Here is a 13406-nt window from a genome sequence, read left to right as displayed (position 1 = left end):
GTCCAAAGGATAATATACCTACATTAAACTCACTTTTCGCTTTTTCGGTCAGTGGCGGAGCCAGGGGGGTCCCAGGGTACACCATGGCTCACCCTCACTTTCTAAAAAAGAAAAAAATATACTTCACTCTATACCAAAAACCCAAGCAGAAAAAGAGAAAAAAAACCCAACTAAACCCAACCTAATTCTTTTTAGTGTTCTATATATATGCTTATAGTCTTGGATTAGCTTATTATTGGTCAATTCTTAATCCTTTGATTTATGGAAGGCAACCAGAAGAAAGCTGGAAGATCGAATTAAAAGGTTTTCTGACTTTTCACCTAGTAATGGCTCATGTTCCGCCTCTTTAAATCTAAATTGCATTAGTCAGATGATAAATGTTTATGACTTGTCGTAACCAAAGTTAAAGCAAAAGCGATATGCGCACTATGGATAGTTGATCCGAGACACTATATTGGACTTAATGATTGACTTGTAATTCTAGAGATGATGATTGAAGTTCCAAATTACTATACATGACTTCACAATCCGGTAAAAATAATTTCAGTACGTATATAATTCCTCGAAGAACTTGGAATAATATCTGTATATAGTCCCGACCCCCTTCAACCAAAAAACAGGGCCCCTCTTTGAACAATTGCATCACTATATGTGCCATTAGTAAAACCTAATCATATCTAGAACACCTAAGAGAATTAGAAAATAAGAAATGTAGATGCACAAGAATTGTTGAAATTATTCATAAAAATCTAGACATTAGTACATAACAACATTAATGGGTCTAGAGATTTGCATTTGCATTTAGTTTTGATTCTTTTCATTTTGTGTGACAATAATAATTTCAAATAAGAGTTGTGAATAATTAGTTTAAAAAATGAGTTATTTTTTTATGCTTGGTTAGGTTGGGGTTAGCTCACCCTCACTCAATTTCTTGGCTCCGCCACTGTTTTGGGTCATTGTCTTTCATTTAAACTATTTGTGATGAAACTTATTGCAACTAACAGACATACTTTGTCAATTGTCTTTCTAATATGCAACATCATATTCGATGTTGGCTATATTTCCATGTTGGTTATAGAAATATTCTTACAGTGGTATTGTTTTACCTATATTCTTTGAATTGATTGTGTTCAGCCCATTGTCTCATATTCTGCTACATCATTTTTTCATTATGATTTACTGATTACTAAGTAGCTTACTTAACTTGGTTGTTGAAGCTCAACCTTTTAGTCAATGTTGCACATTGTTTGATGGTAGTCGTTGTCGTTATCGTTATCATTATTAATTTGTCCAAGCCCCCCACTTTTGTCACCACTTTATAATAAACCCCCCACATTTGTAAACATCATGATTTCCCCCCCTCTCCATCTGACTTCTATCCAAGTTCCGTTGGTATTTCACCTAATACCAAAAGTACCATTTGGTTTGATGGGTAGAGTTAAATGAAAACATTATTTTGGGGGGTTTAGACAAAATGAAATACTCTTTGGGGGGTGGTTAGACAAAATGTAATCCATTTTTGGGAGGGGTACTTTTGGTATTAGGTGAAATATCAACGGAATTTGGATGGAAGTCAGGGGGGGGTGTTTACAAATGTGGGGGTTTATTATAAAGTGGTGACAAGAGTGGGGGATTTGGACAAATTTCCTCTTAAGGAAAATAAACAAACAAAGGTCCAAATGAAAAACCATTCTTTCGGCCTTCCTACCTCTCCCTCTCTCTTTCTCATCTCCGATCACAAGAAGAAAAACTCACACTTTCTCTGTCGCTACAAGACTCTTTCAAATTGTTTCAATGTCAAGTTTTTTTCCTCTTGAAAATCCATTAATTTTCTTATCTATAAGTTAAATAAAATAAACCAAAATTTTGATTTTCAAACAGATAATGATCAAGTGGACTTTGGGATATTGAAACAGTAACAATTAATGTACATAAATTATTTTTTCTAATGGACTTAGGGCTTTATGATAATTAACTATCAATGTAGAAGCCCGACTCGATCATATGTCGGGATTAAAAGCTAGTATTTTATAAACATACATTTTTTTCAAATAGTTTCAATGTTTTGTAATTTTATTTTTTTTATATATTAGAGGTTTTCAGATATTGGTGTCCAAGTATAAAAAAAATCACAGCCGCTTATATGCGTCCACACCTACTGCCGATGTGAGTTACAAATCCACGTAAATTGAAAAAACGAAATATCTCGATCTTCCAAGAAAAACTATGGCTTTTTAGTTTTAGTTTTTATTGTAGCCAGATATAATGCCGGGCTTCAAATTTGAAATGTTTTTTGTTATAAGGCTACCCTTAGAAAATCCAGCCACAATTCCACACACAAGATTTCGTACTTTTGGTTCTAGTCTAGCCTGTGCATATATGTATATATATGGGTTTAATTAAAAGCCAGTTCAGATATGATTCAATAGATCAAGTTTGACCAGCGCTCATTTCTCCCATCCATAGCTCTGGATCATGCATGAATAGTTTGCTAACCATTTCCTTCGCTATCTCCCTCTATCATTTGTTTCTTCCTTCTATCTAACTTTCTTTCTTCTCAAATTTCTCAAAGTTCAATTTGTTGTCATGTCTTCGATGACATGGGATAGCATAGTAAATTGTATACCACTCAGATCCGTCATCTCTAAGGGTGTCTGGTTGGGAGACAACCCTCTCACCTATCCAACTCCCGTTTTTATGTTGCAAGTAGCTCTTTCTTCTTTTTTCACCGGGCTCATTGATTATCTTCTCAGACCTATTGGTCAATGTTCATTTGTTTCTCACATGCTGGTACGTTTCTAGCTTGCTTCCTCTCTTTTGTTTTATTTGAACATCAAAATAATTGTGAGTAAATCTTTGTACTTATCTGGCATATAGTTGATAGTAATTTGTCTTTAATCTCGCCTGATTGTTTATACTAAACTCGTCTAGAGGTTTAGAGATTTTGTATTGATAGATAATGCATACCGTATACGTACTGTGGGAAGCTAAAATAGTTCCAGGGATATACAAGTTTGACACGTAAACCGACTCATAATAATTAGCACGTACACTTCAAAGTTTCTTTAGGAAGAGTGTTTCTTTAAGTGTTCGCCCAGACATGATGTTCTTAATTTGTTGTGCAGGGAGCAACTATAGTAGGCCCGTCAATTTTTGGGGGCTTCGGCATTTTAAGAGATTGGATATTTTCACCGCAAAGCCTTTATGTATTTGATACTTTTCAGAACTTGGCTTCCATATTTTTTCTATTCTTTGTTGGATTAAAGTTTGACACAGCCATGATTGCAAAATCAGGCAGAACGGCGATAATCATAGGCATCTCAGCATTTATAGTTTCACTGTTTATAACAGTACCTCTAATTTTACTCTTGAGTATGTTTGTGACAACCGATCCAACACTAGGGCGATCGCTCGGCATAGTTGCAATGACCGAGTCGCAAATTTCGTTCCACGTTGTTGTTTGTCTCCTCGCTGATCTTAAGCTACTCAATTCGGAGATTGGCCGCCTAGCACTATCTTCATCACTGGTTAGCAATGCATTTAGCTTTGTTTTGGTAGCAATCCTCATATTTTGGGACGAATTTCTTAGAACGAATTTGTTTAGATTAATGACAAGAGCTTCGTGGATAATCGTGGTGGTGGTGGTTGTATTATGTATAATGAGGCCTATTATGTTTTGGATGATCAGACAAACACCTGAAGGACAAACCATGAAAGAGGTACACCTACTGATCATGGTTTTGATGGTATTGTTTTCTGCACTCTTAGGGCAAATAACAGGACTACATTATATATTAGGCCCTATGATACTGGGATTGGCGGTACCACCTGGACCTCCATTAGGATCATTTATTGAAGACAAGCTTGATTCCTTCGTTACATCTGTTTTGATGCCAACGTACTATGTTGCAACTGTGGGAAGAGCTGGTTTTTCGTACATAACTTTAATGGAATTCTCCGTTCTGGAGCCAATCATCCTCCTCTCTTTCTTGGGAAAAGTTCTTGGAACTGTCTTGCCTGCCCTCTTCTGTGAAATTCCCTTAGAGGACGCAGTGGTGCTTGGACTCGTCATGAGTACCCAAGGTATCGTGGATCTTCAACATTACAGACGTGCCCTTTATTTGAACGTAAGTTTGTGTTTCATTGTTAAACTAATAATGCTTAGAATAGTGATGCTTAGGAAAATAACCTCAAAATATGTAAGAATGTAAGATGGGCGGTACACATTTAAATTATTAATTAGGAGGCACTATCAATTCCTAGCTAGTACCTATCCACTGTATTTCACATTTAGGCCAGATTTGTCGAACTATTTTCTCAAGAAAGAGCATAAATATTATATATTATTTGATCAAGAAAGTATTCCCCAAAACTGTACTTCCGTTGTTCGTACAATTCTTAGCGCGCGTTTCATACTAACATGTTTTTCTAGCTGTTAGAATTTGATTTGTTTCCTCTTCAAAGAAAATCCATAAAAGTCACCTTATTTTCTTTGAGTGCTGTTCATTAAGCAAATATCAATTATTATACAAGATTGTTTTATTGTGATGAATACAGGGTATCACTCGTGGAGTTTACAGCATTATGGTTTTTTCTTCCATCGGGATAGCTGGGATAACCTCACCTTTGGTGAAATACATCTACCAACCTTCAAGAAGATACATGTGTAAGAGAAGCAGAACCCTTCAACAGATGATACATAGTTCTGAATTTATTGTTCTCGCTTGTGTTTATCGCGAAATTAATGCTCCAGCCATCATCGATCTTCTTGAAGCCTCAAATCCTAGCAGGGAAAGCCCTATTTGTGTCAACCTTCTACACCTCATTGAACTTCAACGTGTCGCTACCCCTCTTCTAATAGCACACAAAAGGAATGACACCAGTTCTAGTGACTACAGTCTTTCCAAACACATTATCAATGTTTTTAAAGCTTTTGAGCATCGCAACCAAGGTATATTGTCTTTGAATTCCTTCACAGCTGTGTCTCCATATGCAACCATGCATGAAGATATTTGTTCAGTAGCCATTGATAAAGGAACATCTCTCATAATCCTCCCATTCCATAGGCAGCTTAATACAGACGGATTATTGGAAATAACAAATCCTATTAGAAATGTGAACGGTAATGTCCTTAAATTGGCTCCATGTTCCATTGGAATATTAGTCGATAGAGGGACTACCAGTGCCAGTAGTTACCTATTTGGAAGTAGGCCTTCGTACCATGTTGGCATAATTTTCATAGGCGGTTTAGATGATCGTGAGGCAATAGTATATGGTATGCGCATGGGGGCACATTTGAACATTACTCTCACGTTGATTCGATTCTGTATTGGTAATGACATGACAAATACAAGGAATGACAAGAATTTAGATGCTGACTTGATAAATGAATTTAGGCTCAAATTTATGGGAAATGAAAGGGTCACGTACAGAGAAGAAGTGGTACGAGATGGACTTGCGATTATTAATGTGATTATGTCATTGAAAGAGAAGTATGATCTTATAATGGTAGGGAGACAACATGGAGTAGACTCGCCTTTTGTTAAGGGACTCACAGAGTGGAATGACTTCCCTGAGTTGGGATTCCTAGGGGATATGCTTGCTACATCAAATTCACATACCGGAGTCTCCATTTTGGTTTTGCACCAACAATTTTCTAATTCAGAATCCGACAGAATACTTGTTGTATAGAAATTCAGTTGTAGAGTTTGTATGTATGACAAGATTTGGTTTACATTTTTTTTCTATTAGAAATCACGTCAAATATTCAAAAATTTACAGTATTATTATTGACGTATATGAGCTAGGATGTTATTGTAATTAGTGTTATAATTGGTTTGTTTAGATAGTTTTGAATTGGTAAATTTACTACCAAATTCTCAGAGAACGCCTGTCACTCAACACTCCCAAACCAGCACGACAAAAAGAACTTGGATGGACAATCTACTTAGCATTTGAGTTCAATGCAGACTTGAAGAGTCTACTTTGCATTGTATTTCTAGTGGTCCTAGTCTCCTAGCTTCCAGCGTTAGAAAACTGCGACGAGACAACACCAGACTAAATTGAATTCGTATCTTAATCAGTTCATAAGTTTTGAGGGAACTTTGCGTGAAGTGTAGACTCCCACTTCGTGCCTCGTAAAGCCCGCGAATCCGGCCCAATATTGGACCGAGTCCAATTATACCCAATCGAATGAGTAGCCACGATTTCGATTTCCTCTGGGAACAGATGTCTCAAACCATGACTAAACTCCGCAGTACATTTGCCTTAAATCGTTGTGGCACAGTGCTCAACAAAAATTAGAAGATTCTTCCATTAAATTATCAAAAACTCCGCTCTCCACGTTGGGGGAGTCAATTTTTATGATACACGAAATTGATTAATCAAATTGACAGTGAGCACATAATGAAATCCAACGGCTTTCATCCTTATTGGCAGACAGTTTCGCTCATCCTCAAATTTGAAAAGATATTAAAATTTATTCTTTGCTGGTTTAAGAAATATAGGAAATGGTTGGGAATTGGGCTAGAGTTTTTTTTTTTTAGTGGAAATTTTATTGATAATGATAACGAGTTTTACAAATGATTAGGACAAGTGTGCAACAACTTGCGCCGCAAGTCCTTTCTGAATCTTTTTTTTACAATTTTTTTTTTAGTAAAAATAATTATATTTAGTTAGTGAAATACTATACGTTTTGTACAAAAGCCTTGTATATCAGACAAGAATACATGAGATACAAATGATGGACACTGATTCTACCATAATGAATGAAGTGAAAGGATTGAACAGATGTTGAACTTCCATAGGTTGATCAGATTGTTGAGGACATGGGTTATCCATCCATTCTTCATTTGTAGCTAGATTGGAAGCATACCTAGCAAAGGCATCAACGGCACACGCTTCTCTATAATTCCTGACAATTCTAATTTCAGGAATCTCTTGCGTCAAATATTTAACATCATCAAGTAACACAACAATCTCCACCGGTATATCGTCCACCTTATGTACTACTGCATTAAAAAGAAAAGAAGAGTCTACCTCCACAATCACACGTTCAATTTTCAAACTCTTAATTGCCATATAAGACCCAACCTTAGCGCATAAAACTCCATAAACATTGCATTTGCTCTTTTAAAAGGCACCGAGAATCCACACACAAAATCTCCACAATCATTTCTAGATATGAACACAAAAAGAAATTACTTTCATACTTCTTCTCTGGTTATCATGGGTTTCAATGTTTACTTTTAGTAAGAGAAAGACGAAGAAGGAAGGGGCGTTTAATTTTCCTGTTCGTTGGGTTTTGTTTTAGTAGTTTAACAAAAAATTAAAGGTATAATAAAAAAGAAAAAGAAAACCAAAATGAAAAAGTTGACGTTGGTTAGGTTAAAAATGGGGACAGATGGCATGTAAATCAACGCGGTTACTGAGATTGCATCCCAGTAACCAGTTATTGCATAGCCGAACTCAATAAGAAATGTATCCATACAGAAGCAGATTAATCTCATTGCGTGTGAACTATAAAGAATGATGATTGGAAATGCCAGCTCTTTGCAGGCATCATGTTTGTTGTGATCTAGAGACTAAAATAGTGCATTTATAGTGCACCTTGCTTGTGGGGTAAGGATTGTGCCTAGGAAGTTGTGAAGTTGCTCGATATGTGGGGCATAAGTAATTGATCCGCTAAATCCTAATGTCGATGTCTTTTTCTGAATTGTTTTGCTACGATTTTCGTGGGCACTTCGCAGTTAAGCGTGCTTTGGCGGAAGTAATCCAATGATGGGTCCCCTCTTGGAAAGCTGGTGTCTGGAGTCAAAAACCCCACACAATTGGAGGCCCTCATTGACTAAGTGGAGATAGTATCATATCAACGTGGCAAGATAGGGTAGATATAAACATCTCAACATGCCCCCTTATGTGTGACATTATTTAAGCCCAACACATAGACAAACATGCTTGGGTTACATGCAGTAAACAATATGGCCTTTGGGCCAAACACAATAGCCCGCTCTGATACCATATTAAATATAGACATCCAATTTAAAACCAATTGGTGATAAGTGTAAAGACCCCAAAAAATAAATATTTATTTATGTGTATGGCTTAACATATCTCATGTGTGGGACTAAACATCTCAACAATAGGTTTTGTCCTCAACGAGATGACCAAAAACAGTTATTCCTATTCTTAAACATATATGATGCAAATGTTATTTTAAAATGGATATATGAAAATATATGAGAAAAAAAAATTCTTTAGAACAATCAGTACAAAATGGATGCATGAAAACAAAGATAAAACCTTTAACAATCAACACGACACAAGAAAATCCAACCCGTACTCCGAATTTTTTGCAATGACAGTACCAGAGGTGTAGAGTTCGAATCTTCCAACAGCCCATTCGAATCAATGGCGAAGCCAAGAGAGGGATAACCCGGGCTTAAGGTCGAAGTAAGTTTTGTCCAAAAAAAAGTAGTATTATATTCATACCAATTTTGCATTTGGACTTATTCAAGATAAAGAAAGACCAAAACAAATAAAGAAAAGTTTAATCTTGGGCTACCCAAGTCCTAACTATACAAAGAAACACCCATCATTTAGAAGCTAGCCCTGTGCTCTTAACTAGCTTCTTCCTCAATCCCCATAAATTAAGAAATAAACAAACGTACAAACATTGTCTGGAATTCTAGAAGACTAGAAATACTCCACCACTTCTGACCTGTCCACCGTCCACCTGACCACCACCCACACCAGCACACCGCTACTAATTATTTTTCAGGTCTCTCTCTTGTATATATGTGTACAAAAATTAAAATTAGAACTTAGGGTTTATATTATTTATTTTTTTCCAATTTTGGTTGGTGCAATCGTATATTTTTATTGTATTGAATTTTGATGTTGGAATATTGCAAATCTTTATATATATATAATAGCAGTCCCTTTTCCTGCTCTCACGTAGCAAATTGTCCCCCTTTTTAGGCTAATTTTAAGTAGAAAAAAAGTTTTACTCACGAGAAATCAGGATAGATTGAGAAAAAAGTGGAGAAAAAACTGGCCGAACCACTTAAAAAGTAAAGTGGAGAAAAAAACTGCGATAGATGTCTCCCACTTAAAATGGAAACCCCACCTCAAAAATGATGCATGCTTTTTAGTAACTGCAAGTCCAACAGCGAGCACTTTTGAAGAAGCTTCCTTTTACTACTCTTGGCGAAAGTGAAGAAAACAACATAGATTAAGGCTAATACCAAGATTGAGGAGCCAAGCGATCAGTTGAAATCAACTCCTGAGCCAAGTAGCTCAACTTCATCTCTTCCCGGGTAATGAAGTTTTCAAAATCATGCAGTTATGCCTACTTAATTTCATGTATATTATCTATTGAATAGGTAACTTGATAGGGTTAGTTAAATTTTTTTAGCACTCTAATTTTATTTTGTGCCTCACATATTTTAAAGGCATGGTTTTTCTTTTCATCTCTTGCAATCGTTATCCTACTTTCGGCCAATTCTGGAAGTTCTATTTGGGGTGTTGTCATTGCAGGTTTGTTTTTCATTTAATTTTACATCTTTTTTCTTTGTTTTATCTGATGGTGAAAAAATGAAATTAAACTAGGAGAAATTGTTGGGAAACACGACCATGTTTGTCAGCTTAAATTGAAGGGTTGGGGTGGGGAGGGATGATTACTACGTCTATACATGTCCATGAAGGCCGGTGATTGGGCACGAGGGAATGGGTGCAAAAGCATCGAGTGCTTCGAGAGGGACTCAGAGTATATGGAATTAGTTTATGGTGAAATAACAAGTTCAAGGTGGATTGCTATATATTTTGCAAGTGGAGTGATTCCACAAAATAGTTCGTGTGGACGACACTCTATTGATCCAAGTGTGTGTAGATGACTTCCTTTTCCTTATCTTTATTTATTTTTCAAATCTTTTTTATCCTACTTTGAGAAGGCTTCTTCGTATTTTGACATTATGTATTTTTTTTCCACTGTTTCTCAATTGCCTCCTGGTTTCAGTTGTCTGGTGAGCTGAGTGGTGCTGTTAATTGCTACGCCTCTGTCTTTTTTGGCTGTAATCAATTATCTCTGGCATAATTTAATATACATTTTTCCAAAATGTACAAGTCATTGCTCTGTGAGTGTGAAAAAGTTTGTTTAGTTACATTTGAGCTGTGAGACATATTCTATCATGAAAAGTATAATTAGAAATGAAACTACTCTGCACAATGAAGTTGGTGGGAGGAGCAAATTTAACGTGTAACTTAAGCTCTCTTTCCTGAGAGCTCGCACTACTGAACCGTGTAAAGTTTGTTTTGTAAACTTATTTCGGTTGGGATCAGTTTTGAGTCTGCTGTGCGTTAGCTAAGAATATTAGCCTTTCAACATTGAACTGAAATACTGATTCTTGCAGGTTGGGAAAGTGAGCCTAGAATGGTTGGCTGGGGAAAAGACTAAGATAACTGGGACATTTCCATTGAAGAAAAGGGTTGGACAGGTTATGTTGAGAAAGACACTGCTGGACGGACAAACATATACTCAGTTGAGGTTGGTACTATTTACTGTCTTTATTCATTTAGAGATTCCAGCATCTTACATCCTTTCTTCTCAAATAAAACACTGTAATGGGTAACAACTGTTTTGTAATTCTAAATAATATGATTCTCATCGTAAAAAGTGTTGCCCTGTAGCCCTGTAGGCATCTAGAAGATGAGTGATCATCTTTATAAGAAGAGAGAAAGAAAGGCCGATGTGATCATTCAGATCTCTAATACATATACTTTTTCTGAATTGACACATGATAATGTATTGATTCCTTTTCATTGTAAAACTTGCTGCTGATGGCGAAAAAACTAACATTGTTTCGTTCTCTTTTATGAGATGCACTTCCAGTCATCATCTTACAAACATGCAATTGTTTAGCCTGTTTTTGTATCCAAATGGATAGTAAGAAGTTCATGCAGTTGGTTGAAGAGAAAAAGAAGCTCATTTGAAATGGGAACAAAAGCTTGAAGCATTTGTAAAAGCAAAAAGCTGATCGTGAAGCAAAGGAGGCAAAGCTGAGAGCTGTTATAAGAAAAGAAGATCTATGTCTGATTCGATGATGACAGAAGTGATACCAGTAGTAGGGAAAGAAGGCTAAAGAAAAGGGCCCACAAGAAGTACCGAAAACATAGTCATTTAGACTCTTCATTCCACTGTGAGAAGGGAAAGGATAAGAAGTCAAGGCGAAAGCTTATGAAATGCTCATCAAGTTCAGGTAATGACAGCAGCAATGATGGTTATGAGAGTGACTCACAGGAAGGGCAGAGGAGAAAGAAGCGAGTCTAGAAGAAGAGTCACAAAGATCGGGTTTTGATATCAAACTCCAGCTCTTCGGACTTTCCAAGTGATCATGTTGAAGGCATGACCAAATATGGTCATGTAGCAAGGCACCAGAAGAGGAAGCACAAACATCAAGTCTCAAGATCTGATTCTAGCCCTTCATATTATACCAGTAATCACGACGGGGATGGGAAAAGTAAGAGACATGGATCAAGACAACACAAAAGAAGATAGTCTACTGATTCAGACACATCAAGTGATGATGGTGAGGATGTGTCAAGGGATACTCATAGAAGAAGGCATCACAATAGGAGGCAGAAGCACCAATTTTCTCTTCTTTTCGAGAGTTACAGCTGTCGATGGAAGATGGAAAAGGTGGTGGTATTTTGATGAAGGATTTTGTTAGCTATAATTCTTCCAATAATGACGGCTTATAGTTCTTGGCTTCTTAAAAATGGGATTTCTCTCTCTTTGGTTCTTGAAGTTCTCTTTGTGAAGCAGAGTGTTTGTTTATACATGTTGACACTGCTGTTTTAAGGTAATCCAAAGCAATAATTTGTTGAATGTAACGTGGAATAGGTGTCAGATGGAATTCTCTTCTGGGTCCTGTGTAACTTAACTTAGAAAAAGATTGCATTTTTATATGTTTTACGTAAAAATGTCATGCCCCATTGTGAGTTAACTCAGTGATAATGTTTGAGTGAGTTTTTGATATGTTACTTTTGGTTTTTAATGCAGTTGTTAGTTGAAGAAGAACTTGAATGGTTATCGAACCAAGACGCATTTCCGCAGATAGAAATGTTTGATATTCTTCCTATGAAGCCTAACAACAATGTCCCAAAGAACCAGAGTCATATATCGGTTCTTGGGAATAGTGACAGTATAATTCGTATTCCGGTGCAAGCAAGAAGCAAACGAAGAAGATGAAGACGGAGTTTGTTTTCGGACTTTGCAGGTCGACAATGGTGGTATCAATATGAAGCTAAGAAGAAGAGTGCAGGAGTGACAAGAATGGCGGGAATGGCCAATTCGAGTGGCAGGCGATGTCTGCATTGCCAATCGGAAAAGACTCCGCAATGGAGAGCAGGGCCGCTTGGCCCGAAGACACTTTGTAATGCATGTGGTGTGAGGTACAAGTCTGGCCGTCTATTGCCAGAGTATCGGCCAGCGAGTAGCCCGACTTTCTCTGGTGACCTGCATTCAAACTCTCATAGGAAAGTATTGGATATGAGAAAGCAGAAGCAGAAAGATGTGATGTTCTTGCCGTCTTTCATTTAGAGGTAGGTAACGTAGAAATGTGTTTGTTATTTGGAACGTAGGACTTTTGTATTGAATTGATATTTTTTAGTTATCATCTTTCTAATGGATTTTAGCGGTTTTTGAAAAGAAAGATTTTGTTGTTACATTTTTTTTCCATATTTAATTTTTGTCTGTCACAGTATTTCACTGTGACAATAAATCTGGTAGTACCACACTATCTACCACCTACTAAGGCACATCCAAATTCTGCGACATAGCTTTGATTGCAATCCAATCAAGCATGAGCAAGACAGAAAGTCTTTGTACACAAGAAAGAGATTTCTGCATGGGAATTTGATGTCCAAAAAACACCTTAAAATGTCGGGGCGCGCGTATTTTCACCAAATCAAGGTTTTCGCAGTTGCTTGGGACATCAACTCTAGGCCGCGCCATGGTTTCTTTATAGTGATCTCTGTCAAAATGATTTGAATAAGCCCGAAAGGTCGAAAAGATTATGTAAAATGTTCATGCTAAAACGTTGCTTGAAAATCAAGCTACTGTGTTCACTATTGGGTGGAGACTACCCTTCTATATTAGTAAAGGGCAAATTGTTATAACGTGGTGAGGGTTCACCTAAAGGACTAACTAATTAATCAGGGAAAGTAACAAAAAAAAGCCAGTTGATGCAACAAGAATCTGTTTATAACTTCCCAGTCCCCTGTTTCGGTTAGGAATGCCTGGAAGTAAACAGAAATATTGATAGAACAGGTGATGCATGACTAATGAAGAAGAAAGTTGGTCGTCTCAAAACACACTGGAGGTTCAACTCAAAGTAAAATTTAAGTCA

The 13406-nt window shown here is 36.8% G+C and overlaps 1 protein-coding gene and 1 long non-coding RNA gene across 6 annotated transcripts; both read left to right on the top strand.

Moving 5' to 3' along the window:
* Positions 1 to 2267: 2267 nt before the first annotated feature.
* Positions 2268 to 5844, top strand: LOC147488956 (cation/H(+) antiporter 15-like). Its single transcript, XM_086574914.1, has 3 exons — positions 2268 to 2790; positions 3126 to 4127; positions 4558 to 5844. Exons 1-3 carry the CDS (start codon positions 2587 to 2589, stop codon positions 5689 to 5691), a joined length of 2340 nt encoding a protein of 779 aa, XP_086431040.1. The 5' UTR covers positions 2268 to 2586; the 3' UTR covers positions 5692 to 5844.
* A 3164-nt stretch (positions 5845 to 9008) lies between these two features.
* On the top strand, positions 9009 to 12710 carry LOC147488955 (uncharacterized). 5 transcript variants are annotated; one of them, XR_015202229.1, is made up of 3 exons: positions 9021 to 9317; positions 9453 to 11858; positions 12059 to 12710. It is a non-coding gene; the product is annotated as an uncharacterized LOC147488955 (long non-coding RNA). The 5 variants fall into 5 exon arrangements; XR_015202230.1 differs by having other exon boundaries at positions 9022 to 9537; positions 9610 to 11858; XR_015202232.1 differs by having other exon boundaries at positions 9026 to 9317; positions 10410 to 11858.
* The last annotated feature ends 696 nt before the right edge of the window (positions 12711 to 13406 follow it).

This window comes from Coptis chinensis, chromosome 7 (assembly GCF_015680905.1).
Source record: "Coptis chinensis isolate HL-2020 chromosome 7, ASM1568090v1, whole genome shotgun sequence".
NCBI classification, from domain to species: Eukaryota; Viridiplantae; Streptophyta; class Magnoliopsida; order Ranunculales; family Ranunculaceae; genus Coptis; species Coptis chinensis.
The sequence above is the reverse complement of the archived record's forward strand: the minus strand, read 5'-3'. Positions and strand labels throughout refer to the sequence as shown.